Source organism: Grammomys surdaster, unplaced genomic scaffold (assembly GCF_004785775.1).
Source record: "Grammomys surdaster isolate TR1022 unplaced genomic scaffold, NIH_TR_1.0 251, whole genome shotgun sequence".
In the NCBI taxonomy this organism is placed as follows: Eukaryota; Metazoa; Chordata; class Mammalia; order Rodentia; family Muridae; genus Grammomys; species Grammomys surdaster.
This window is the reverse complement of record NW_021604692.1, coordinates 522,548-549,967: the sequence shown is the minus strand read 5'-3', so window position 1 is coordinate 549,967 and position 27,420 is coordinate 522,548. Positions and strand designations below refer to the sequence as shown.

The window sequence follows — 27,420 nt, the reverse complement described above, 5'->3', positions numbered from 1 at the left end:
CAGATCAGATTCTCTGAGCATTTTCCAGGATCAGCACAGCTTCACTTTAAAAAAAAAATTTCATCAGAATTCAGCTGAACTGTTTTTTCTTTCCAGAGTGGCAACAAATCTGGTACGGCGTCTCTGTGAGCGAGGTGAGGGAGCCAGGCACTGTGTGGCTAGGTCCCTTGTTATACATGTTAGTGATCCAGTCCCTGCTATGTGTTCTTGACAAACAAGTTCTAACTGGCAAGCAGCACAGTGATAGCATGAGCTGGCCATCAAGGATGGGGCCCCAGGTGTGCTCAGAGTTTACCCCAACCTGCCCTCCCAATAGGATCCTTCAAAGTCATCTGGAGCCCCTTGGGGGCTGGGGCTGATGGTGGTGGGAGGTTCCTGCAAAAGTGGGTGCTTGGGCTCTCTGTCCTGTCTACACACCCCAGCCACCTAGCCTCACTGGCTCTGTCACTACTTACTGTCAACTCTTTGTCTATGCAGAGACGCCACCAGATGCCCTTATATTGGAGTCTCCATTCACAAATATTCGTGAAGAAGCAAAGAGTCATCCATTTTCAGTGGCAAGTATATGATTTTATGCAAAATGTATTTTCATTATTAAAATAATTATTATGAAAATAAGATCAAGTAATAAACTAGTCATCATAAAAGGAACCATTTCACATTTACTAAAGACTCCTAGTTCTAGGCACTGGCTGCCCATAGAGCTGCCAAAGAAGGGTATTGTAGGAGGCTTTGGTCCTGTGGCCAGAGTGCATACCCAGTCCTCCTTGGTGTCACTGCACACCTGATCTCACAGCATCACTGCCCACTTGGTGCTGTGGAAGGCTTCAGACTAGCTCCTTCCTTGGGGTGGAGCCTACACTCTGGGTACTAGAGGATTATTGGAACCCAAGTTCAGTGCACTGGAGAGTTGGACTTCCCAGGATTATCTCAGAATAAAGTCCAGGTAACTTTGCTAAAGACTGTAGGACCGGTCCTTTCCCACCTCTCCCTCATCAGGTGGGACCCATCGTTTTCCTGGCCCTGCCCTCCTCTCTTCCCACTTCAGCTCCTGACCAGTGTGTGACCTGGAGTATCTGTGTTGACATGAGGTCTCATGCTCCACCCATTTATTTTTCTCATATCATTGGTACTGCTTTCCCCCTGACATTTTGTGAGGAAATAGCCTTTGATTCCTATTTCCTTGGTGGGTATCTGTCTTCCTGTGTGTGGAGAGTCTGGTTTCTGGTTGCATGTGAGGTATGGATGCCCCATTTGATCTATGGGGCTGGCAGATGAGTCTTCTGTCCCCAGTCACAAAGCCAGGACAAAGCTGGAAATGGAAGTTGCACATCCCCCTAATACCCTGAACCTAAACTGCCATAACTCTTAGCTTTTTCCTTCTGCACAGCTAGCTGTCTTAGCCCTTCTGAAAACGCTTTCTGTCTTGTTCAGATATACCGATACTTCCCTGGCTTTGACTGGTTCTTCCTCGACCCCATTACAAGCAGTGGAATTAAATTTGCAAATGACGAAAAGTGAGTATTGTCGTAGAGTAAATAGAAAGACACAGGACACCCACCACCCTGTGACTCAGCGCAGTGTTAGTGTGACAGAGTGGGCTTCAGCAGACTCATGGTTGGTCTCTGAGAGGGTGTCTTTTGAAAGGGAGAGTCAGGTTGAGCTTAGTATTAGAAATAAGAGAAGTCATTTAGATGACAGAGCAAGGTCTGTCTATGCCACGGTTTACATATGGAGTCAGTGTTTCAGGTTTTTCCTTCTGCCTTGTCAGGCAGGTTCTCTCTTGCTATTTCTGCCATGCTGCATGTTCTAGGCTAGCTGACTCACAGCTTCTGGGCTCTGCCTCTGTTTCCTGTCTTACCGCAGGGGTGCTGGGATTACAAATGCCTGCCACATAGGCTCCAGAAATCACATTAGATTGTCAGGATTGCACAGTGAGTGCTGTATCTGCTGATCAAGCAGACAATGAAAATAGTCATTATAAAAGGAACACTTTTCTTCTGGCAAAGAAGTAAAGAAGTGTAAAAGATTAATAGCACATTTTTGCCCATATAGTTATTTTTCCAGTCTAGAAACCAGGGCCTCTAAGTAGACATTAAAGCAGTATTTAAATTTAACAGTGACCACATTGAAATACATCTGAAAATATAAGCAGTTTTCCTTCAAATATGTATTTTGTTTCTAAAAATAAAAATGCACCAGACTAAAATTTAAGTAACCATTACAAACAAAACCCTTTGCTTTAGTATTACTATTGTAGATCTTAAAGGAAAGTTATCTGAGCAAAGCAAATTTGCTTTTAAAAAAATATGAGTATTGGCCCCAGGAAGCTGCCTTTGGTTCCAGCTCTCCCACAAAGATAAATGGCATATGAGTACCTGCGGCACCATGCACCAATGGAACCTGCAGTAACTTGCATAGCAGCCTCATCTGTAAATGGGACCTTCCTAAGCTCACATGGACAGTTTCTGTACCAAGGATTTGCCATTTTCTCCAAGAGGCTCAGGTTGAAGGAATTAGCTTATCAGATAGATGCTCCCCCATTGCATGCTTGTCTTATAAGCATGAAGACCTGACTTGAAGCTTCAGAACCCACGTAAAATAGCCAGGCAAGATGATAATGCTTGTAATTCCAGTGCTAAGACGGCAGAGACAGGACTCTGATTGCCTTCGGACAGTAAGAGATTCCGTTTAAAAACAAAAGCTAGGCGAGCATCTTGAGATAGTGTCCAAGATGATCCTCTGGTGTTTACCTGCACATGCATGTATGTGTGTGGGTGTATACACAAGAAATGCACCACCATGAGTTCTTTGTGTGCTGGGTGCCAGCGAGTAGGAGGTTATATTTGGAGTCACATGCTCTCTGGAGACTGGGTCCTGCTTCATGTGTTGGGATGACACTGTGCTGCTACTTCAGGAAAACACACAGCTCCAGAGCTCAAGATTGAAGCAGCTCGGTGGCTGCCTCAGTGCCCTGGCCAGTCCCGGGAGCTGCTCTTTCTACTGCTGTGGCTTGCTGAAGAACTCTGGTTCTATTGGACCGATTGTGCTATTTGCCATTTGAGGCTCAAAGCTAGAATGACTTAAATGTCAGTTGCACAAGATTAAGTAGAGCACGGATTCTCTTAATTGACAGATTTATAGTAATACACATTTGCACTTAGGTAAGATTCTTAGAGCACTTAAATACCCTTATTTGTAAAGATTGTTTGTTGTTGTTTTTACTATTAATGTATCTACTGGCAAAGTTAATAGTTTTCCATTTTCATAAAATACAAAAGGGTCAGATGTTGGGGAGTGAAATGACCTCTAGATTGACATCTGTCACCTAGCTAAAATACGTAGTTATTTCAAACAAAACAAAAAACCTAAGAAGTTATTTCTTAGTTCTATAGTAAAAAGAAACCTAGCTACATTCAGGCTGTTAAGCACCAAGGAAGAACACACCACAAACTCAGATCTCTGCCCAGGGTGAGGCATACAGGCGAGCATTCTTTGGTCTCTACCTAACAACCCCTTTCTCCTATAGTGTGAAGCACATCTCCTGTCCTCTGCTTATCTTGCACGCTGAGGATGACCCAGTTGTACCCTTTCATCTCGGCAGAAAGGTAGGTGTTGTGTGACTGCCCCTGGTACATTGGCCCTCAGTGTGGATCAGGTGGGCATGCAAGGTTAGGGAAGCAGGCCCTGCCCGCTGTGTCATGGAGTGGGCTTCTGTCACATTCGTCTGCATCCTTTCCTGGTGCTTGACAGCCTATGAGGTCTGATGTCAGAGTCAAGAGCAGACTGCTGCTCTATCCACCAGAAACTATGACAAACAAGCATTAGAACCCAGGCTGACAGGGGAGGATTGAGGGGACCACCCGTGGCTCAGCTGGCAGATGTGAAGACTTCTAGGCTGTATTCTTGCCTTGGGAATAAACTGCAGGGACCTTGCACTTGTTTCTACTAAATCTGCTTTGACTTTGCTGCTAGAAAGCTGGCTTAAATTTGTGGAGGGGAGTGGAAATGTGGTGTTAAGAACACCATACTGGGCACAGGAGAGCCTAGAGGAATGCTCACCATGCCTCATCAGCAGACGTGGCACAGGACTCACTTTGGGGAGGCTTTATAAGGTACACAGAGGATGAAGGCATCCAAGAGAGTGTGAACTGCCCAGCAATGCATCCATGGTGCATAGAACTGAGCTGGAACGACATTGTCTCTGCCTTTGGAGCTGAGCTGCCCCTCTTAGCTGTTCCTCAGAGCAAGGGCACTCTGGAAGAATAAGGGCAGAAAAGGAGTCATAAATGGTAGTCTTTAAGGAAGTGGCTATGCCTAACATTTGGCCTGTTAGCCCAGACTCTGGCTTCTTGGACCCTGGTTGTGTAGGCTGTAATGACAGAAGCAGTGTACATGGGCACTTGGGCTGTTCTCTGGAGGAAGCACCAGTCTTTATTGAAAGAACAGTCATAGGTGGTTCTCTGTTGGGCTCTAGGCTGATTCATGTCTCCCTTTCACCAGCTATACAACATTGCTGCACCATCTCGAAGTTTCCGAGACTTCAAAGTCCAGTTCATTCCCTTTCACTCAGACCTTGGCTACAGACATAAGTACATCTACAAGAGCCCAGAGCTTCCACGGATACTGAGGTGAGACATTCTCTTCTAACCCTTGAGCCTCTCTGGACAGTGGTACCTCGCAACTAGCTGTGCAGCAAGCGACAGCCACCAAAGCCATTTGAGCAGCTCTGAGGTATACTGCAGGGTCACAGCGATTCAAGAAACTTCCACCAACACCAGGTGTTGCAAAGTTTGTTTTCCTGTCTTCTGAATAATATGATCAGATGAGGCATATGGTCTTCCTGGATGCCTTGTACAAACACACATGAATCTGTATAGGAGAGAGCCTAACAGTGTGCACATGCACCATCCTTATTCACAGGCTGCCATGTGTGGACAGAGTGTGCGAGCATCCTGAGGGCCTTTCAGTGTACATATGCACCCCTCTCAGTCCATGGAAGGCTTCATATGTACAGGAGTACAGGATACAGTTTCCTAAAGGGAGGCCATTTCTGGCTACTGCACACTAGTCAGACTCTTGGGTAAAATGTAGGTTGCAGCCCGTATGAGTGTAGAGTAACAAGGAACAGTTTCTGACTGGGCTCCCATGCATGGCTATCCTCCATGCTTCTACATATATTTCCCCATATCATCACCTAGCTCCCTGTCAGATGACCCAGGCTCCACTCACCACCATTCAGAGCAGTCTAACCCTCCCTGTCCATTAAGGAGAGGGTGTACCGTACTTGGATTACTGTGTAGCACATGAACCCAGAGCACTGGGCTACCTGGAGAGCACCATTGCTGCTGAGAGAAGTAGTTCTCCTGTTGGCGCTGGTAGGCTTGAGAAGCGGGCTAAGGGCCAGTTATTCCCAACCTGTGACTAAAATTGGTTGCCTAAATTATCCCCCAAAGAGCAGTATACTGTGTAGTCTAGACCCTAGCTCCTTTGAGAATCCCAGAGAATTCTACAGTAAAGGTTGCCATTTGGGGCAGGGAGCTGAGTAAGTTGTGTTTGGAATTGACGTCTTTCCCCTCCCCATTATAAAAGGGAATATGGCAGAAAACTCAATTGAATATGAGCCCCAAAGCCTAACTTTGCCTGGGATTTGACCTAGGAGCCACAGTGTTCTTCCTGCCTCACTCTGAGGGCTTTTTCGTCAGGTGGCCTGTAGCCCCAGATTCTTTGCTGCCTCCACTACATAAGACATCCTGACTACTGTGGGGAGTGTGGTCTTAGGTCCAAGCACAGTTTGACTCATGCTTATCCTTCTCTGCTCTAGGGAATTCCTAGGGAAGTCGGAACCGGAGCGCCAGCACTGAGACTGGCCCGTGAGGAGCATGAAGAACCACCTTCCTTCCCTTCTCCCCTGGACAGCAGTCTGGCACCCAGAAGCCCAGAGTGCCACCACCTGTGGTGCTCAGGAGCCCAGTGCATACCTAGAAAGAGGACTCAGACACAGCGGGCAGAGGCTCCACAGATGGCTGTGAGGAAAACCCAGTGGCAGGCAGGTGGCCCCCTGACCCTCTGGTGGCCACTGAGCTTTTTTGGGGAAGGCTTATAGCCAATAGGTGGACCCCATACGATGGGCACAGGAGCCTGGGAAGGGCTCAGGAGCACTCCAGGCTCTCTGGCACCACCACTTAAGATACAGGAAAATGGTTCTTTCTGCCCTTCCTGGCAGACACAGAAGAGACTCCAAGTGGTTCAGTTTGTCCCCTCCAGCTCATGTACCTGCTTGCCTTCCTCAGCTGTCCCTGCCTCTCCTGGCATCTGTTCACTCACAGTAAGGGACACCTGGATCTGCACTTCCATTCTGCCCACCCGTCTGTCACCTAACCTGGCCGTAGACTGAGCAATTATTTAAGAATAAAATCTCAGTGGTGGTCTGTCTATTGTTTTCTCTACAAAGCAGGAATCAAGAGTTCCCTCCTCTGCTGCCCCCTCAGTTCTGTTCCTGACCACTGCCCCAGAAACAATCCCCACAGGAAGTACAAAGGTCTGCTCCCAACTTTCAGGCACTGGGGTCTGCTCTGATTGGAGGCACCTTCTCCTAAAAGGCAGGCCTAGACAGAGTCCACATGACCACACTATGTAGGAACACTGGCATTGCCAGCACAGAAGCACTGATCTTCCAGAGGATAGGAGCCGCATAACCAGGACTTGGAAATGTGCCAGACACATTTCACCAGTTTGTCTTGATCGAAGTATGTTTGGCCTTTTGTCAAAGCAGCCTGACCTAAAGCTACACACCTACAGACTAAGCTGGGCTAAGTGTTGGAGCACAAGCCTTAGCAAGAGCTGACATGAGGAGCAGCCATGAGCTATGGTCCTGTTCATACAGTTGAGTACAAATATCTGCACTCCCTACATAGGAAGGTGCAAGGCCTCTGAGGACCCAGCCTTTCCTAATCTTGGACTTTCCCCCAGGTCAAAGCTATAGAACTTTATATCTCAAGGTCTCTGTGCTGGGAGATCTTGGCAATCTACCTGACTGCTCCTCCAAGGTCAGAGGCCCAGCATTACCAGGTGTTGGAGGACCCATGTCTGGAACTTTATACTCACCCATGCCAAAGCATCATAGAGCTCCCTAAGTGATTCTCAAGACATGGGAAACAAACCTTCCCTGCACCAGTTTAGGACCAGGGATTTAGCTTTACTAAACCCAGCCTGTGAGGAGGTATACTCGTCTTTTGTTACCCACCCACTGTTCACTATCAAGAGGGCATGGTCATCAGAGAGTCCTTGTTTAAACTGGTCTTATGCCAGCAACTTGGGCCTGGTTACAGAGGGACAACTATAGCCTATTCTACGTGGTGCTTATCCAGGCTTCTTCTAGCCTCCCATGAGAATTACCTAACACTGTATGTTGTGATAGAAATGCAGATACCACAGCGACCAACCATGGGCACAGAAGTTTAATCCATTTCTCATACAAGGAGGTAACAGCAAGTAGTACAAGGGTGATCATGTTTTATGGCTTCAAGGGACCTCATGCATGGGGCAGCAGATGACCAGCCCTAGAACCTACCCACCTACCCCCACAAGCTACCACAGTGGCTCCGGTGAATTGAGTCTTGAAAACAGACACTTCCCAGCAAACAATGCCAGAGTGAGGAAAGTGAGGGGTTCTCTTGCCCACCCCTACCTAACCAGACAGAGAAATGCATGGTGCTGAAGCCAAGCCTCTGGAAGGATGGTTTTATGAAGTTCCTCTGACAACACATTCTTTGGGCAGCACTTAATGCAGATTCTGCCCTCAGGGAGGAGCATGGCTTCTGCAGTGGTGGGCTCAACCCCTCTTCCTCACTATGCGGCTGTAGCAGAGTAGGAACTGGGCCCCACTGCAGGACCAGCAGCTGAGTCATCAGCCAGGCAGAAATAGCCAGACTGACCAAGTACAAGGTCTACTTGCTAAAAATCAAGGCTTTAGCTAGTTTCAATTCCTCATCAAGTGTTATTTCCTGTTGAAAAAGCAAAGAACTAAGCCAACTCTATAAAATTGCCAGTCCTTAACCAATACAGATACAGGATAAAGGTCTCTCTTCAGTGCTCCTCCCCAGGGGTTCTGGGTTCTACATGACACAAGGTTCCACAGGTGGCTACAGAAGCATGGCCTATATGGATCAACCATCCACATACTCAGTACAGCCAAGGGCAAAGGACAGAAAGCTGTGAGCAGAAAACCTGAAGAAAAGGTTCTATCCAGCAGGCCAACAAGACCACACACTGGGGTTGGGTCTACCCTACAGCTCGTGACCCAGGTTAGCAGAACACATAGGATCCTGGCTTCATCACAGATCCCTATTCAGACCCCAAAATTAAAGGCTTAAGCTCACTCAGCTATGTGCAGGATTTCAGGGGCTCAGCTCCACTCCCTCCCTGCTCATCCTCTGGGGAGGATTATGAACTGAGGCTGTGGAGACCATCTCTGCCCATCAGTGCTGTGAACTCTGCAAGAGTTCTTTTGTAAGAAACCAGGAGGATGATACTACTTCCTTATCCAGGTCCTCAAAACGATCACCATGGTCCTTCCTGGGAGCATAGCACTTCAGATAGCAGGGACCAGCAGCAGCTTGCAGTGCCTGAAGACTGGCATGGGCACTGTCAGCCAAACAAGCCACTGGTCTCACTGTGTGGGATAATTAGTCCTTGGGCAGGTTGGGGGGTGGGATCTGCAGGTCAGAGGGCTCTACACCCCATATCTCCCGGGCGTACTCAGTGATGGTCCGGTCACTGGAGAACTTGCCAGAGCAGGCTATATTCCTGATCACCTTTTTAGTCCACTCCTTGGGATTCTGTGAGGGGAAGAAGAGACTGATTAACATCCGGCAGAGCTAAGGGATCCTAAGAGCCCATGCTTCCACAGCATGATGGCAGTAACAGATGAAGCGCTGAGCCTTGGGGCAGCCTGTGGTAGAAGAGACTGCAACCTTGTGCTCACAGAACAGCCCTCGCTTGGCCAGAAGAGTGACACTAGATTAAGGGACCTGCTTAAGACAGGATCACTGTCCTGTCCTCAAAAGGCTCACAACATTAAGCTAAGAGCACAAACTGGTAAGCAACTGCCACAGGCAGACCAAATATCCTAAAATTACCAAGCCCTCTAGAACTTCAAAACTGTCCCCAGACTGTAGGCCCCAGACTTCAATGGAAGGAGCCTTCTGGGAAGGTCTTGACTCATGGGCCAGACCCATGGATGATATTTTCAAGTTCCTTATTCTTGGCTGTCAGGAAAGGTTTTCCTCATGACGCCTAATGCCAGGAGAGCTGACCTAGAGACTGACAGGCTGGACATACTGATAACAGAGCAGCCCACCCCTCTGGTCTCAACCACAAGTTGAGAAGTGGTCTAACCCCAAAACAGATCCACACAGACCTAGCCAACTACATCTAGGCCCACAAGCCTTACCCGGTATAGATGGTCCACCTGAGCCTGGCACTGGATGTAGGCTTCAAAGTCTGCAAATACTTTGAATCTGAAACAGGAATAGGAGGCTGGGTCAGGGCAAGATGTGCACTGGGTGAGGAGCCCAGCCTAGAACGTCCATCCTCTGGTATTTCCCAGAGGACAGTCTCAGCCAATCCCCCTCATAGCCTCCCAGCTCTGGTGGGGGCCAAGGTGGAGACTATTCTGCCTGTGGGTGCCAGGCTGTACTAGGTCCACAGACTTCTCTGGGAGTCCTTATGTTACTGGGGATGCTCTTTTTTAGAAAGTCTTGTTTCACCCAAGTATTTCTTTAAAGGAAACTATCATTTCCAAAACAGGTGTTACAACTGCATATTCCCAGAGGCAACTGCAAACCCAAACAGCAAGCCCACAGTGCATTTTATTTTACTATCTAGGCAGAGGCATGATTCACTATTTAAGAGTCCCTCATCATAGGCCCCAACAGGGTCCCACTCCGTGCTGTACAATGGGCAGCACAGTCTTCAAAGAACCTTAATGTTAACCAGAGCAATCCAAAGTGGAGAGGTTAACACCAGATTCAACTTTTACCAGTGGGGTAACACTACCATGAAGCACCAGTGTCTTTGTAGACCCGCTATGTAACTAGGTTGGTTATAACCATACCAAGTTTAATGATATACCTCAAATATTGACTACATTGTTAAGTTCACAATGAGGAAAACAATTCCATTTTATCCTGGGAATGTCCCTGTGGACTAGTACTTGTCATGGATACATACCCTCATTGCCGTCATGCAGAGGGCACACTCCTGAGCACCCTCGGCTGGCCTGTAACAGTCCAGGGACAGAGCTCCCCCCTTGTTCATACCTATGAGGTCTGGGGACTGGGTAGTACTGCTGGCCACCTCCCATGGTCCAGGATCCCTGGGGTATTCCTAGAAGCCACTACAAATGTGGCCCTGATTTGGCTGTGAGTCTGGCTGTGGTAAGGTCTCTTGGACTGAGGTGGGGAGGAGATGATACAACCACAGATCTTACCCTCATAACACGGAGTGTTCAGCCTACCAGGTGAATTCACCTGTCTCAGTAGTGGGGACTGGTGGCCAACTTGGGAAGCCAAAGTAATAGAGGTTGTCTCCTACCTGTCGTGGTACATCAGCATGTTAACCACATCCTTGAAGCAGTCTGGATCTTTGGGAGAAAAGAAGCCACTGCTGATCTGATCCACAGCCTGCCTCAGCTCCGGCAGGCGCTCGTAGAATTCTCTGGCATTGTACCTAGGGGAGATGAGTTCACTTAGCACTGGAAACCCCAGACAAGCAGCCTCAAAGATGGGGTTGGAACAGGCTATGCTTGACATAGCCTCTACTCTGGCAGCTCCTCCTGGTGGCCAAGAGCATCAGCCACTGACCACATGTGGCCTGTAGGCCCTTATGAGAGGCAGCTGGTTAGATAAAAATCAATCCCTGCTTCCTTTACTATTCGGAGAAATGTTACTAAGATATTACACAAAAGGCTCCATCTTTCTGCTAGAGAATTCAAAGTCCACCACCATAAAATCCTGGTCAGAGCTCTGAGAGACATGATGCCTTGGAGGGTCACTAGTGGGACCCTAGAATGAATGAATAAAGCCAGACAGGTTGGCATAAAGCTAGCTGTGACTTTCCAAGAAATCTGAGAGGAATGAGGGACATTCAGGTCTCAGGACACAAAGCTGAGAGAGAAACTGAGACACCCTACATAGACACATGAGCTCTTGGGATGACAAGGACAGTTTGTTTGATCTCACTGCTGCCTAAGGCCTCACTGAACACTTCTCCCCTTCCCCAACACACACACACACACACACACACACACACACACACACACACACACACACACCCCTCTCTGGGAGTTCTGGAAAACAATTAGATTGCACTGTCTTTAAACTCATAGGCCAAGATTCCTCATCAGTGTCAAGGTTAGGAAATCTGCTGTTTTCAGATCAGAAATGGGGATACAGGATGAGTACAGCCATCAAGGGCAGGAAAGGGCAATTCCACATGGACTTTTATAACAATGTGTCTCAGAGAGACTGCATCCCTCAGTGAGATGTAAACAGTAGGCTGCTGGACACGTGGGACACAGAAACTCTCTGTAATGCTTGACATTTTCTGCATCCCATTTCAAAATGAGAAGGTCTATGGACTGTCTTGTTTGGCCCTGAGTGGTAATGTCCCTGTAGGAGACCTGTAACCAGGGCCTCAGGTCCTAGGGAGGAGTGCTAGTCACAGGGACATGCAAGTGCAGCTAGACCCCTTGGGAACCTCATGTTTTGTACTTAAGAATGGACTCAATGGGCACACAACACAGTCCCTGACCTATGCCCTGCTTCAGCTTTCTCCCAGCCCCTCCCCAAAGTTGTCACATACCCTTTCTGGTCCAGGGCCTCCACATCTTCCACTCGCATACCGAAGATGAAGAGGTTTTCCTCCCCGGCCTCCTCAGCCATCTCCACGTTGGCACCATCCATGGTGCCGATGGTGAGAGCTCCATTGAGCATGAACTTCATGTTGCCTGTGCCCGAGGCCTCGGTGCCTGCGGTGGAGATCTGCTGTGACAGGTCAGCAGCTGGAATCACTGCAGAGAGACAGGGACAGAGAGGCACGGGACGGCAGCTCACCCTAAGGCCTGCTTCCTAGGACAGGAACGCCTGTCCTGAAGCCATTGAGCTCACTGCCAAATAAGCCAGGATACTGACCACAAAGTAGCCACCTGAATTTTCAAGATTCTTCTTTCTGAACCAGGTTAGCAAAGACAGAGGGATTAGATAGAGACACTCAAGGAGAATTCCCAGAGTAGCACGGGATTTTTGTTTTGGAACTTTCTTTACTTAAAATTTTTTTTCATTATTTTTTTAGGGGTCTTTTGTTTGTTTGTTTGTTTTGTTTTGTTTTTTGAGACAGGGTTTCTCTGTATAGCCTTGGCTGTCTTGGAACTCACTCTGTAGACCAGGCTGGCCTCAAACTCAGAAATCCACCTGCCTCTGCCTCCCAAGTGCTGGGATTAAAGGCATGCGCCACCACTGCCCAGCTTACTTTAAATTTTTAAAAATTGTATCTGGGTGCTTTTCCTGCATGACTGTCTTATGTATCCCATGTGTGTCTGGTGCCCAAAGATGCCTGAAGAGGGCTTTTTGGGTCCCTGAAACTAGGGTACAGACAGTTGTAAGCCACCATGTGGGTGCTAGGAACCAAACTTGGATCCTTCAGAAGAGCAACCAGGGGTCTTAAACACTGAACCATCTCAATAACTCATTCTGGGAACCATGGCAATCAAGTACAGTGAGAGGACTGGGTCCTGGTTTCCTGTCATTGCAGATACGTCTTCCTCTTGACACTGGTATCTTATTCAGGTTTAACCCACTCCTGATTAGCCTGAGAAAGACTTAGATCCTGGGCTGGAGAGATGGCTCAGTGGTTAAGAGCACTGACTGCTCTTCCAGAGGTCCTGAGTTCAATTCCCAGCAACCACATGGTGGCTCACAACCATCTGCAATGGGGTCTCATGCCCTCTTCTGGTGTGTCTGAAGAGAGTAATGGTGAATACATAAATTTTTAAAAAACAAACAAACAAAAAAGCCTTTAAGAAAAAGAAAAAAAGAGACTTAGATCCTACAGAGCCGGATGACATGGAAGGCTGAGTCCACGTTTCAGGTTCACGGTGTGGGAGTTAATTAATGTACACAGGGGCACATGCAGGCACCCAAGTACCACACAACCTCTTCCGCACTCAGGATCCTCGTACTTATGAGGTAGCAGGCTGAAAGTGACATATCCTTGGGGATGGGTCACTGCCTCAGGTCCTAGCCTGGCTGGACACATCATCTCAGCACCTGCAGCTAAAGCCAAAGCTGCTGATGCTACCTCCACAAACCTGATGGCAGTCACTCAATACAGCCAGTATCAGAACCTCAGAGGCAGGAAAGGCCAAAGGTCAGGATACAGAGGCCTAAAAAGGCATCTACAGCCTCCAAGCCCCACAGTCCAGCCAATAACAGTTGTATGTTTCCTAGCAAACCAAGAAGCCAGAGAGGAAGTGGGTCAGACCCTGTCTAGAGCCAGGTAGCCTCAGAAATAAAGGTGAGCTGAGCTCCAGGTAGCAGAAAGGGCCTAAGATGCTTTGGTGATAAATTCCACCAGGGTTCCCAGCCAACGCTGGGATGAAGCCCAGCTCTTTAAGCTCACCAAGGGACCTCAAGCATCAAGGGCACCCAATAGAGTAAGGAGTGACATGAACATGATAGCAACAGCTGGACCAAGGGCCAGAGCACAGGGCACCATGAGCTCAGTGGGTAGACCAGGCTCCAGAACTTACTCCTACAGTCTGCCAAGGAGTGCCATGTAGCTGGACACATGGGCATCTGACCTCAGTGGCAGAAAGGGGATGGCCAGCCTCAGATTCTTTGTCATCCATCTGGTTAAGCAATGTTTCCTACCAAGAAAGACCTATGTAGGTCAAAAAACACCCTCATATCCTAGGAGAGGTCCCCTGTAACAGCCTAATTAGAACAGCCCCAGACCAAACTCTCTAAACAAGCTTTGAGGTGTCCTCAGAAAAGGATGACAGTGGTGCTGGCACATGACAGCTGAGCAGCACACCTCAACAGAAGAAGGAGTGAGGGGAGTCGGGAGGGAGGAGAGACGGGGTGAGGACGAGGTTCAAAGAAGGTTCTGGGAAGTCAGGGGAGTCGCATGCTGCTGCAGTGAGAGCCCTAAGGGCAGCAGGCAAAGCTGAGGGTGGGAGGAGGAACAGTGAAATCCAGGCAGGCATAAAGAGATCCAGATGGCAAGAATGACAGTGGCTCTGCCTATGACGTGCTAAGGCTCCCAGACATACTCATGACACACACTATTTCCTAGCAGGACCTTGGTGTTTTAGGCAGAAGATGACTTACGTGGAGAACAGGCCTGATCAGTACTGCCAACCCCCTACCCAGCCCCAGGCAGAACCCAGTCAAGAAGTCTCGAGCTACCTTTCTCAGCTAAAGACACACGGTAGTTCTCCAGGAAGATCACTCGGAGCCTGTCGCCCACAACTGGATCATGGTTGACAACATCTCCAATGGATGTCACCAGCTTGATGATCATCTTAGCCATGTGGTAACCAGGAGCTGCCTGGAAAGAGGAAGGTGGGAGTCAGGAGAACTTAACATCAACACCAGGTTCAGGTTCCAAGAAGTGTCCGTGGAACAGTCAGTGGCACTGCTGGCTCCGAGGCCCGTGAGCCATGGAAACCTGTGCTAGGCTGGCCAGCAGACTACAGACCATGGAGGTCATACCAGCAGTGACCCGACTAGTGTTGGGGAAATGGAAGGACCTAGCTTTGTCTGACTTTCTTAACTTCTACTGACTCCAAATGTCACCTCACTTGTGGGATTTACCAGCTTTGAATTTGATTTTTTGATTCTAATCAGTGTTTTAGAAACTACAAGATATAGCCAGGGGTATATCTTATACCCCTGGCTATATCAGCACCCAGAAGACAGAAGCAGGGAGGTCTCTGTGAGTTTGAGGCCAACCTGGTTTACATAGTGAGTTCTAGGACAGCCAGGGTTACACAGTGAGATCCTGTCTTGAAAAACGAAACAAAAAAAGAAACTACAAGATAAATGAAATGAAGATGTCTAGAGCTATCAATTTACAGAAACTACAGAAAATAAAGAGATATACTAAAATGTACCGGAGGGATATTGTAGTGGTTTGAATATGCTTGGCCCAGGGAGTAGCACTAACAGGAGGTGTGGCCTTGTTTGAGGAAGTGTGTCACTGTGGACATGGGTGGGCTTTAAGACACTCCTCCTAGCTGCCAGAGGACAGTCTGTCCCTTGGCTTCCTTTAGATGAAGATGTAAAACTCTCAGCTCTGCCTCTACCATGCCTGCCTGGACACTGCCATGCTCCCCTCACCTTGATGATAACGGACTGAACCTCTGAACCTGTAAGCCAGACCCAATTAAATGTTGTCCTTCATAAGACTTGACTTGGTCATGGTGTGTATTCACAGCAGTAAAACCCTAACACAGATACATTCAGAAAAGGCTAGCCTCAAGAGAAACACAACTTCTTTAACAATTATTCTGAAAATTAAAAAAGACATAAGGAAAATCCACAGATTTAAGAAAAATTAAGACATCAATCTCAATTTGAGGACTTTTTCTTTGAAGTCTTGACTCAAACAATTAGAAATATTTATAGAGCCAAGTGTGTGGCTTGGTGGTAGAATGCTTGTGACAAGCCCTGGGTTTTATCCCAAGCACTGCAAGGGTGAATGTAACTTTAGCTGGACATGGTGGCACTTGCTTGTAGTCCCAGCCACTCCAGGGCTGAGGCAGGAAGATGACTTTGGAGCCAGTTTGGACAACATAATAAGAACCCCTAACTCAAAAGAAAAACATTTAAACTTTAGTAAGACAAAGTGGGTAGTGGTCCCAGTGTGCGTGTGAGGGGTATTTAATGGTGTAGAAGAATCCTTTTCCTGTGTGATAGGTACACTATCCCACAGTGATGCTGAAGAGTAAAATATCTTGTGGTTTTAGAAAAGCACCTCTTGAGAAAATGAACCATGAAGTATAACGTGTTGTACTATCTGGGCTCCACTCTGAAAACACTCTGCAGCCCTCCTACTTTTCTCTACGTGTTTTTTGTTGTAATACTTTAAAACCTTCCTAAAAGTCCATATTGCTTTGGATTGTACATACTAAAATACTAACAAAATAGTAAGACATCCAAATTTGCTTCCAAAATACCCAGATGATGGGTAGTGGCAGAGACCAAACAAGGTGAGGCAAGTGGATGCTAAACCTGACCCTTCTGGCCTAACCCTCCATCATCTGAGGGGAGGGTGGCTTTGCGGCCAACGGAGTCTGCCTCGCTCCAGCCATGGAAGGCCAGGAACAGCAGGAATGCCATCTGTGGGTAGGCATGGAAGGCTGTCCCAGGGCAGTCTCTCAAAAATAAACTACACTCCAACAGCTCATAACCTCTGACAAGACCCAGCCACCACTTGAGTATAAGGAAGTGGCAAGTATGTCTGCCACCCCTGGAATATATCACAGTGAATTAAACTCAAGCCACGTTACACCTGGTGTGGTCTCACATGTGGCAGACAGTCATAGCCATGTCCCCATGTCTCCAGCCACACTGTCCTGTGAAATACTGGAGGCAGACAAAGGATGTGGCAAGGGTGGGGGGGTTGGGGTGGGAGGTGTGCTCCATTAAGCCACTGGGATCCAACCCTATGTAAAAAAGTTCCTTGCCCCAACCCAGCTCCTCAGGGCCAGGTGCTGCTGGCATGTGTATACTGACACCTACTTTCTAAGTTGGCAGGGTGTCTAGTGACAGGACAGGAAAGCAGGTGCTTCCGAGGCCCAACACCAAAGAAGGAGGAGGAAGTTACCTCACCTTGCCCCCGATCATAACTGTCCTGGGCACAAAGGCCTTGGCTGGATCCTTCTTTATTCCTGGAGGGCAAACAGAAGAGGAATCCTTACCAGATGGTCCCTGCCCAACTCCCCAGGGTGACCCAGTGTTAGGCACAATCATCAGGTTGTGTATTTTGGTCTAGGAGACACATAGCTGTGGCCATAATACGTCTGAGGAGCCTGTCACTCAGAGGAACCGGGCCTCCTCTAGCTTTGCATTTGCACACCGGGCTGGTGGAGGAGGCCCAGGCTCAGCATCTACTCAGCAGCCGCTTGCCTCCAAGACTACTGATGCCAAATCATGCAGTATCCTGAACTTGGGAAAAGCCACCCATACAATTCCAAAAAATGCCAACCCAGGAGCTGTTGGCCTGTGCTCATGAGGACTCAAAGGCCTGTATGTGACAAGCACTGTGAACTCAAAACATTTTTCCTTTTATTGCTATTATTATTGTTATCATTATTTTTATCATTATTATTATTGTGTGTGATATGTGTGCATGTGCGTGTGCAGGTGCGCCATCCACATAAGAGGGTAGTCCTCTTCTTCAGCTAGGGATAGAGTCAGGCTGTCAGGCTTCAGCAGACATGCTTTCCCTGCTGGGCCACCTCACCAGTCCTTAAAAGACATTTTAGACACACTGTTTTGCTGATACTTAGAAAAGAGGAGGTGACCTCAGGATTGTGGGCTGGCACCATCAGTCCTTGAAGGGTGAAAGTCTACCTGCTGCCTGTGTCTGGCATGTGTATGCTATCATTTGGAAATACCCCACAAAGGCCCCTGTGCTCCAGGCCTAGTCACCAGCATCCACGGCCATGAGGAAGTGTATAGCCTAGGGTGCCTCATGGGAGGAAGTCAGATCACAGGAGGTATGCAGGAGACATTGAGAGAGGCCTTCTCCTGCCTCTCTGTCTTCTAGCTGTCATGAACTCAACAGGCCTCCTTTGTCTGTGTCTGTGAGATACTACACACCACAGCTGGACAAGTGACCAAGCCTGAGATCTCTGAAACCACGAGCTTGAACTGCCTTTCCTCCTTAAGAGTTGATTTCCACTTCTGGAAATCAGGCAGAGTAACATGAAGAAAAGGGAGCAGTAAAAAGGAGGCCAGGCAGGGTGGCCACACCTGTAGGCCAGTTATTTGAAAGGCTAAGGAAGGAATTTTTCCCCCCTGTTTCTCTTAAGCCCAGGAGTTCAGAATCAGCCTAGCAATAACATAGCAAGTCTCTTTATCTTAGTAAAACAAAACAAAATTAAACTAACCAAACAACAACAAACAACACAAATGACACCAGGCAAACTACAGTAACTCAATAACTCCTATCAAGGACATCAGGTTGTGGACAACTCCAGGGTCTCAGGAATCTAACAGGCCCTGCTCAGGATGGGCAGACCTCGGCAGACTACTCACAAGGCTAAGGGCCATGTGCTAAGGAACTGAGGCTCTGACCTGGGAGGAGAGCTGGAAAACTATCCTAGCAGATGAACCTCCTTCAGCATCCTCCTGGGCATCCAGCTCATCCTGAGCCCCAGGAAGAGTGGCTTGCAGGGTCAAGCACCATGATACCACAAAGAATCCGTATCATCAAGAAAACCAGAGAGCAGGGCTGGAGAGGTAGCCCAGTGGATAAGAGGACTTGCTACACTTATAGAAGACCTGGGTTTAGTTCTCAGCACCCACATGGCAGGTCTAATAAATAGAATCTTTCCAAATAAGACAAAATCATTATAGCAATCAGCTTAAAACAAAACAAACAAACAAACAAACAAACAAACACCTAAAAAGCGCACAAGACCTTGTCTGGGAACTTGACAGAGCCCCACCCTATACTGAAGCTCAACAGACTGTCCTTGGCCTCTGCCAATAACCCAAAGGCCCCATGTTCCAGAGACTGTAGGTTCCCCAACCTTAGGCTCCAATAATGAGAACACAGAAAAGCCAGCTGTGGTTCAAAAGAACTTATCATATTATGTACATACATGTGCACACACGTGCACACACACACGAACACACCCGTATATGTGAAAGGCAGGGGTTGAGGATCGAGCCTCGGGCCAGCTGTGGCTCTTGAGGGGACCGGGGACTCACGGTTGTACAGGGCGATAACGTGGAGGCAGTTGAGTAGCTGCCGCTTATACTCGTGGATCCTCTTCACGTGCACATCAAACATGGAAGCAGGGTTGATCTTCACCTTGTACTCCTTCTCTAGCTGCGCACAGAACTTCAGCTTGTTTTCCTGAGAAACAGAAGATGGTGCTACACCAACACAGGAACGCTGCAAGCTCTCCCAGGCTCACCAGCGTTCCCACTTTCCACCTGACCCGAGACTCGTGTCTCTCCAGGATCAGCACGGACAACACCAGGGGCTTAGAGCGCAGTGCTGGGGACACGGATGGCATTAGGAGAGGGTAGGGAGTCGGGAAATGCAGATTACAATGAAAATGGGTGTTCTGGCCATTCAAATAAATGAAAGACTAGGGCCAAGGGCATACTTAGAGCTATGCAGAGCAAGGGGGACAAAAACCAAAGGGGGCCACACGTGTGACAACCTACAGGCACAAAAAGCAAGCAGGGTCAGCGGGAGTGAGGCAAAGCGGCTGAGAAGTAGCTGGAGAGACTAAAGCAGAATACGGGGCTTGGGAAACTCTGTACTGCCATGGGTACCCAAGACACGGCTTCCTGCTGACCCAAATGCTGAGACCAGCATCCCTGCCACACACATGCCCCCATGGATGGACATTCCTAGGTTTGGTTGTATTGGAGGAGCCAGTGACCTGGCCAGGGTCTAATAGAGGCCACAACACCTCAGCTCTCCCAGATGAAAAGAGAATGCCCCTGACCCCTAGAGGTTTCCCCACTGCTGATGGGGGAGCAGCGTGAGGTGAAGGCTCACTTGGCAGAGCTCCGTTACCCACTTGTTGCATGACCCCACAGATGAATGGGTCCTTGTCTAGAAAGCTGAGAGAGGTCCTGATCCCTACCTAAGTCCCAAGTGCAGACCAAGGGAAGCAGACTTGCATACCTGCTTGACCTTGGCTACGTCTCTGATGAAGGCCTCGTCATCAACCAGCGACAGCAGCTTCTTCAGTTGACTCAGATCAGTCAGGAAACCTTCCCCGATTCTCTGGGTTAAGAGGACATGTTTGCCATGTCTCAGCCATCACAAAGCTTGTCCCTCTGTCTGTCACCCTTCACCCTACTTTCCTTGGGATCTTCCTGCCCTCCTGGGCCCTCCTACCCTCTCTTCTTAGACCCACAGTCATATAGCCATTAGGACACAACAAACTCACAAGCCTTGTCCGTATCTCCTGCTTGAGATATCCTATCACAGGGGATGCCTTGGACCAGCAGAACAGTTCTTCCTCCCAACCTCCACCACCGTGAACAAAGAGGCTACCTTCTTATTACCATAGCAACAGTCGTTTCCAAAGCATCCCATTAAGGGCCTTCCTGCTATCGGCTTCCTGCAAGGGGTCCCCTTTGCCTCTTCCCATGAGACGCCTGGTGTTGTACAGACATGGTACTGGCTCCCAGATCCCTTGGGGGCATGGATACTGCATCAGATCCGTCCCCAGAGAAGGTGATTCAGGCTTCCCTGACTTTTTCCCCCAGCCTCTCTCCAATGAAGACTCAGGTGCATTGCATTCCCCAGCCTCAGGGCACTGTGCCCTTCAAGGGAGGCCTTAAGCATGTCCTTAAGGCCAACCCTGCAATCATGACTCCAGCACAGGGTCTGACATGAAAGCATGTGATTAGGGACATAAGATGCTTGAGTTACATCCTCACTGAGTCCTTACAAGCTGGTGGCTGCCACTCAGCTACTCCCTAAGCCTTTCTGAAGCCCAGGCTAGCTTTCAAGCTGGCACACAGACCAGAGCTGGGCCATAATCATGCTGAGAGGTCTCTACTGCATATGCCCCAAGACTACTGCTGGACTTGAAAGAAGTAGTCCCACTAGTTCAATAGCTACTTAGAGAAAAGCTTGGTGAGCCTTGGTTTAACTGTGCCCACTGCTTCTTTCCAGACTCTGGCCTGGCATCTTACAGGTCACAAAGCCAGGCTGGGCACTCACCTCTACAATGACTTCTGCCAGCCCCGGGTTGCACAAGAGCAGCCACCGTCGGGGTGTGATACCATTCGTCTTGTTCTGGAACTTCTCTGGCTCCAGCTCATAAAAGTCCTTAAAGCTATGAACACAGAAAGTAGGGACTTGTCACAAATGCTGTTTTAAACCAGGCAACCCAGAAAGCCTAAGCTCTTGACTGAGAGGCCCTGGGGCTCAGGTGCTTGATTTTCTGAAACACGAAGAGCAGGTTCTAGCACGGAAAGCTGGAGTCGTGACAGAAAGGCAGAACGTGCCTGCCGCCTATGGCGGTAGGCCTGTGTGACGGTAGGTGTTAGGACTTGACTTTTCCCAGACAGATCTAGAAGGAATAGTCACAGTCACGAGAGTGGAGACTGAACAGGCCACAGAGCTTACACCCTGGGGCTCACTTTACACACCCATATCCTACGAAGACACTCCACCTCAGAAGTTTGGTATGGAGAGCAAAGGTGCTGGTCAAGCCCCAGAACACAGAACACACTGATGTGGCTGAGGAATTCTTACCCAGGGCGCTGCTTTGAGTGGCAATTGTGGTAGGTAAGCAGCACTCCGGGGAAAGAATGGGAGGAAGAGCCAGGTGGTGGTGCACACCTTTAATCCTCACACTCAGGAGGCAGAGGGAGGCGGATCTCTGAGTTTGAGGCCAGCTGGGGCTACACAGAGAAACCCTGTCTAAAAAAAAAAAAGAAAACAAAAACAAAAACAAAAAGGAACGGGAGAAAGAAATTCCTTAGAGGTATCATACTTCTCACTGCAGGGCCCACAAAGACAGAAGGATACTCAGCCCATGTAGGGTATCCACAGTACCCAACCTGCAGCAGATGCACCTTAACTTGACACTTGACCAAAAAGGCAGGAGCACAAGAGGAGTGACTCTGGCAGCCAAGTGAGATGTTTCTCCAATGTCACCCATCAAGTCACCTGTGAACATACTGGTGTGTGACATGGTGGGGGCTTTGGGCACCTTCATCATGCCCACAAATGACTTAGTGGTACTGGGGCTATACGCCAAATCTTGGTCATGGTATGTGTAGTGGACAAATCAGAGTTAGGCTGGGAATCAGAGAGGAGCCCCCCCAAACTTAGTGCAGAGCCCCCCACTCACACAGACTGCTTCACGATCTCAGAGTGAATCCTTGCCACCCCGTTCACAGCGTGGGACCCAATCACACACAGGTGTGCCATGTTGATTCTCTTGCAGTCCCCTTCCTCAATCACAGACATCCTCCTCAAGCGGTCCACATCCCCAGGAAACAGGGCAGCCACGTGCTGAAGCCAAGAACACAGGGCTGAACATTCCACAGCAACTGACGTGTCCTCTAGTGCCTGGGGACAGCCCACCATGCCTACAGGAGGGTCCACCGCTGCCAAGCTGTGACAATCAGTCCTGAACACCACTGCCCCTGACACCAGCCCACTCACCTCAGTGCCTTTACCCAAATCTTAGCTCAAATGTATTCATAGGGGCCCAGAATCAAATATTTCACCCATATAAGGTCCTGGAACCCATAAAACTATTCTGTGTGAAAAAAGTCAGGACACCAGCAGGGTAGTTGAGTGCCATCAGGTTTATGAGAAGAGAGCTAGGCCATGCATGACCGCTGTTGACCTGAGCAGCATGAAGCTATACTTTCATTAGGGGAATAGCTGTTCTTTCCCCTCAAAGGTTGAAGAAGTCACAAAAAAGGCTGGGGTATGGCTCAGTGACAAAATAAAGATACAGCAAACTCAACGACCCAGATTCATCCCCAACACTACACACGTGCAAAGGCATGGAGATTACCCAAACCAGAGCTTTCTCTGATCGTGTGCCACCATCCTCTCTGTGGGTAAAAGAGGACAAGCAGGTTCTGTTTCTGAGTTGCCTGGAGCTGTCAGGATACCTCCAGGAAAGACACTCAGCTTCACAGCCTGCTTAGATTGGACCTTTTAAAAAAGATCTTCATACATGCTTCCCATGCACAGAGCAGGGGTCTCTCAGGGCAATTGGGAGCTCAGTCAGGTGACACTCAGCCCTCACAGTACAACAGCTCTTCTGCGAGGTAGGATGAGGCCAGTGTGGTGAAGCTGTCGTGTGTCACTGCCCAATCCCTACCCACAACCCATGCTCACATCCAGGTGCCTCTGGTTGATGGCATAGATTATTTCCAGATGCCTCGGCAGCAGCTTCTCAAACATAGACACTGGCCAGCGCTCCAGGGCCTCCGGCAGCACAGTGTGGTTGGTGTAGGCACAGGTCTTCTTGGTGATCTCCCAGGCCTACACATTGAGAACAGCAGAAGTCACATGGACACACTGGAGCCATGAGGGAAGGTCCTCACTCCATCTCTGGTCTCCGTTACCCAGGCGTGTGATCAGCTCAGGCTAGTCACCCCAATGTAAATATACACAAAGGCCCCTATTCCCTGACCCTACACTCTAACAATGACCTCTTAATGTCTCCTTTGTAACTCCTCTGCTGCTGGTGAACTATCACACAATGGAGCAGTTTTCCACCCATTTCCACTAAACTACCTGACACCCACAGTGTGGAGAACACTGGTTACCATATGGCCTGCCCATATGGGCTATACACTCCAGGGTATAGGCTCAAGGGAAGTGTACACCATTGGGCTAGAGAAGGGCTCTGGTTTCTGAAAAGGAACAAGAAAACTGGCTTATGAGATTCTGGTGATCTAGTTAAAACCAACCAAGAAGATGCTTCTGTATCAAAGATGAGGGCCAAAGAAAATGGAGCCTCCAGACAGTCTTCAGATACAAACACTGTAGATGTCCTTGTTTTTTTTCCTATGTAGCCCAGGCTGGGTTTGAACTTGCTATTTCCTGCTTCAATCTCTTGAGTGCTTCGCATCACCACAGCCAACTCATAGGTTTCTGAAAGCTTAACACTTCTAGGTTGTTTTGTTTTACTGATGTTTTGAAACGGAGTATCACTATACAGCCCTGGCTGGCCTGAAACTCACTATTAGATGAGGCTAGCCTCAGATTCATAGAGATCCACCTGCCTCTGCCTCCCAAGTGCTGGGAGTAAAGGCATGTGCCACCATGCCTAGCCAAACTTCGAGGGAGAAACCATGTACAATATCCCTAGGGTCTTTATCCTTGTCTCTCTGTCCCGTCATCCTTGCCTCACTGTGCCTTTATCCTCAGAGCATTCACCTCCGAGAGCCAGACACTCCAGGGCGGCCTCGACACTCTCAAAGCTAAATTCTCAGGTCTCCTGAGGCCGAGAGAAAGGCTCTACTTCCTGGGCCTGGCTCAGCTCACCATCGCCACATGTGGCCCAGCTTGCCATCCAACAAGGATGCCATCACCCGGCCCTGGTCCGAGGAGGACACTGCCTTCCTTCTTCACACTCACCTTATCCCAGTCCACCTTCTCCACATCCACCAGGATCCGCATGAGCTCAGGGATGGAGAGAGCCGGGTGGGTGTCGTTCAGCTGGATGGCTACCTAGAGTTCACGAGGGGTGCTGTTTAGTTCTCTCGTTCCTGGTACCTGAAGTTGTGACCCAGGGTGTGATGGAACCAGCCTAGCAGTGCACTCTGGAGGAGCCCAGGAGCCTGAGGGGTCCGGAGGCTGCTGCTGGCTCTGCAGGCAACTGTGACCTGCAGCCAGCTGTCCCCTTGAGTAGCTGCAACCTGTGGGCAGATGTGTCCCAAGAGCAGCTAAGCGCTGAGAAGGTGCAGAAGGGTCTTCAGGATATGATACCCTCAAAGGCCACTTTCTTCTCAGCTCAGATGGGACAGCTTTGTTTAGAATTGCCATGGTGAGCTCGTCACATACACTGGGAGCCTTTCACGGTGACCACCCTGCCTCCACTTTTGTTTGACATATCAGGGCTGCACTGGTTTGGGAAGAGATCCTGAGACTCAGGACATAATGCCAACTTCCTCCTACTCCTCCCAAACACAAAAAAGAAACCCCATCCCTACGACAATGAGCTCACTCCCTTCACAGACCTTGTCTGGGAACGTCTCGAAACAGGTTCTCACTGGGTCCCGGCAGCCAAACCTGGAAGACTTGAACCTTCGAATGATGTCCTGGAGGGTGGCAGCCACCACAAAGTACTCCTGTTTCAGCCGCAGCTCCTTCCCCTCGAAGAACTGCAAGGCAGCATTGTTGTGGCACCCACCACCAACACAAGACTTGGAGACTCTGATGGGGGTGGGGTGGGGGGAGGGACCTACATTTGCCCCGCCCCTGCCTCCCTGGGGTCATTCTTAACCCTCCAGAGGGCCAGTTCAGGTGCCTGGAGGCCTGCATGGTCAAAACAAGCCCGCCTGACAGCATGGCCTGCATGTACACCTTCAGCACAGGGTCACCTTGTTACAAGGTGTCTGGTGACAAGCAGTGAGAGTCTGGTGTCTCAAGCCTGGGGTTAGAAGCACCATAGTTACTCAGAACCAGTCCTCAAGAGAGACGCCAGCAGACACCACACCTGACGTTCCGGAGTGTGTCTAGTCTCAAGGGACAGGAGCATTTGGTCTGGGCCTCCAGTACTAATCCCTCTCTACCATATGCACATAAAACGTGGAAGAAAGAAAAAATTTCACTTTAAAGAGTGCACCACCAATCAAGATGGGCAAATTCTGATGGGTTTTGTTTTTGTTTTGTTTGGTTTGGTTTTTTTATTTATTTTTTTGGTGTTGGGGCCTGAGATCATGGCTTTGGACATGCTAAACTCCTCTGACAAACACTGGACCAACAGACGCTGGACCCAAGTGGGAGCAGAGAGAGGATTCAGCTGTCACCCCCTAGCATGTGACAGACATGGGGTAACAGTTTTCTAAACATATCCAGGCCAGATGGGTGCTACCACCCCACGAACACACAGCCAGATGGGTGCTACCACCCCACGAACACACAGCCAGATGGGTGCTACCACCCCATGAACACACAGCCAGATGGGTGCTATCACCCCATGTACACACAGCCAGATGGGTGCTACCACCCCAGGTACACACAGGTCTCCAGCTTACATGTCCACCCTTCAAAGAGTCACACAAGAGCCACTCACATTGTCATTGGGATACAGGACCCTGGAGATGTTCTCAGCCAAGTTCCTGTCCAGGACAGCTTCGATGTAGTCTCCAACGTTGACTAAGGAGAGACAGCCTATCAGTGCAGCCTCCGATGGGCCCAACGGTCTTGTGACATGAGGCTACCACAGCCAGTCAGTGGCTTCCTGGAGAAGCCTGAGGTGCCCTGGGGCTGCTGTCAGTCTCATCCTCAGCAGAGGATCCCTCTCCCCTCTCACAGTGCCTCACTTCCACTGTACACTACTGACCCCCAGCTCTTCTCTTGGGGACATGTGGCCTAAATGACTATGACCCTTGATAGCTGGAGCCTGGCATCCTGTCTACCTTAACTCTTTGTTTGCACAGGAGCTGTAAGGGCCACACACTTCACAATACAACTCCCTCCCTCCCAGCAGTGAGTATAAAAATGAGGGCCCAGTGTTTGGATAAAGCATCTAAACAGACACACGCAGGAGCCACGGTGGGAACTTACAGTCCTTCAGTTTGAAGTCATTGGGCGCCTTGGCAGACCAGAGCCTCATGGTGTTGACGGTGTTGTTCTTATACCCAGGCACTGGGGTGTCGTAGGGCATGGCGAGGACTACCTGGTCGTAAGTAAGAAAGCACACTTAGGACTGAGTCAGCAAAGGCTCCTTAGTCCCCACAGCCCAACCTCCCTGTTTCCATGTTCTCCCTTTCACCTTCACCCGGCACCTCTTCACTCTCAGGGTGCTGTCCAGGCACTCTGAGCAAGGCCATGTGAGAGGGATGGCAGCCATACTCTGACATCTTCCCCGACCACACATATGTCTCCCAGAATCGTGTACTTCAGTGCTGACCTCAGCTGATCAATCTTCCCATGCTGGTCTCTCAAGGGGCCACACGGCCACCTCACCTCTCCCGCATATACCCATGTTCTCGCCTCACTCACTCTGCTTGGCAAGTCCAGGCTCTGGCTAACTCCTCTTGACACCCACTTTCACTTCCCAACACCTTTGGCAATGGTCCTCTTGCTGGTTGCTTTGACTATACCCTCCAGGTACCTAAATCAGCCCAGACAGAAACACAGCCACTCTGCCATGTTCCTTCGTTGCAAAACCAGCCAAGCAGCTTGACAAGTCAGTTAGCTCTAACCACCTTAAAGGGACAGTGTAACTGGCTTGCCAGGATGAACACTGGCATCACCTTTGTCTTCTTATTTGCTGCCAACTCTCTCCTGTCCTATACATGCTCACCTCACAGAGGACAGTCCCAACCACCCAACTTCCCTGTCTATGGACTTCAGAGCTAAGGCTCTCACCATGCAGGCCGACACAATGATCATAAACACACACATTCAGAACACGGGATTGCTTCTCTGCTTTTTCAAGTTAAACCC

At 49.2% G+C, this 27,420-nt stretch overlaps 2 protein-coding genes across 3 annotated transcripts in view; one reads left to right on the top strand and one right to left on the bottom strand.

The window, feature by feature from the left end:
- The window catches only part of Abhd12 (abhydrolase domain containing 12), a 68,670-nt gene extending 62,235 nt beyond the window's left edge, over positions 1-6,435 (top strand). For both annotated transcript variants that reach the window (XM_028775002.1, XM_028775004.1), the window contains exons 8-13: positions 97-134; positions 478-557; positions 1,435-1,517; positions 3,530-3,608; positions 4,504-4,631; positions 5,825-6,435. In XM_028775002.1, coding sequence (XP_028630835.1) covers positions 97-134; positions 478-557; positions 1,435-1,517; positions 3,530-3,608; positions 4,504-4,631; positions 5,825-5,864 — 448 coding nt within the window. In that variant the 3' untranslated portion in view covers positions 5,865-6,435. The remainder of the gene's footprint in view (positions 1-96; positions 135-477; positions 558-1,434; positions 1,518-3,529; positions 3,609-4,503; positions 4,632-5,824) is intronic.
- Positions 6,436-7,442: 1,007 nt separating this feature from the next.
- Pygb (glycogen phosphorylase B) overlaps positions 7,443-27,420 on the bottom strand; it is a 46,697-nt gene continuing 26,719 nt past the window's right edge. The window contains exons 6-20 of the mRNA XM_028775001.1: positions 26,536-26,647; positions 26,042-26,124; positions 24,984-25,127; positions 24,382-24,474; positions 23,134-23,280; positions 22,127-22,290; positions 20,989-21,103; positions 19,939-20,040; positions 19,005-19,152; positions 16,896-16,954; positions 14,469-14,610; positions 11,866-12,073; positions 10,597-10,731; positions 9,455-9,521; positions 7,443-8,840 (exon numbers count right to left, since the gene is read on the bottom strand). Of these exons, the coding sequence (XP_028630834.1) occupies positions 8,688-8,840; positions 9,455-9,521; positions 10,597-10,731; positions 11,866-12,073; positions 14,469-14,610; positions 16,896-16,954; positions 19,005-19,152; positions 19,939-20,040; positions 20,989-21,103; positions 22,127-22,290; positions 23,134-23,280; positions 24,382-24,474; positions 24,984-25,127; positions 26,042-26,124; positions 26,536-26,647 (1,872 nt within the window). The 3' untranslated portion in view covers positions 7,443-8,687. The remainder of the gene's footprint in view (positions 8,841-9,454; positions 9,522-10,596; positions 10,732-11,865; positions 12,074-14,468; positions 14,611-16,895; positions 16,955-19,004; positions 19,153-19,938; positions 20,041-20,988; positions 21,104-22,126; positions 22,291-23,133; positions 23,281-24,381; positions 24,475-24,983; positions 25,128-26,041; positions 26,125-26,535; positions 26,648-27,420) is intronic.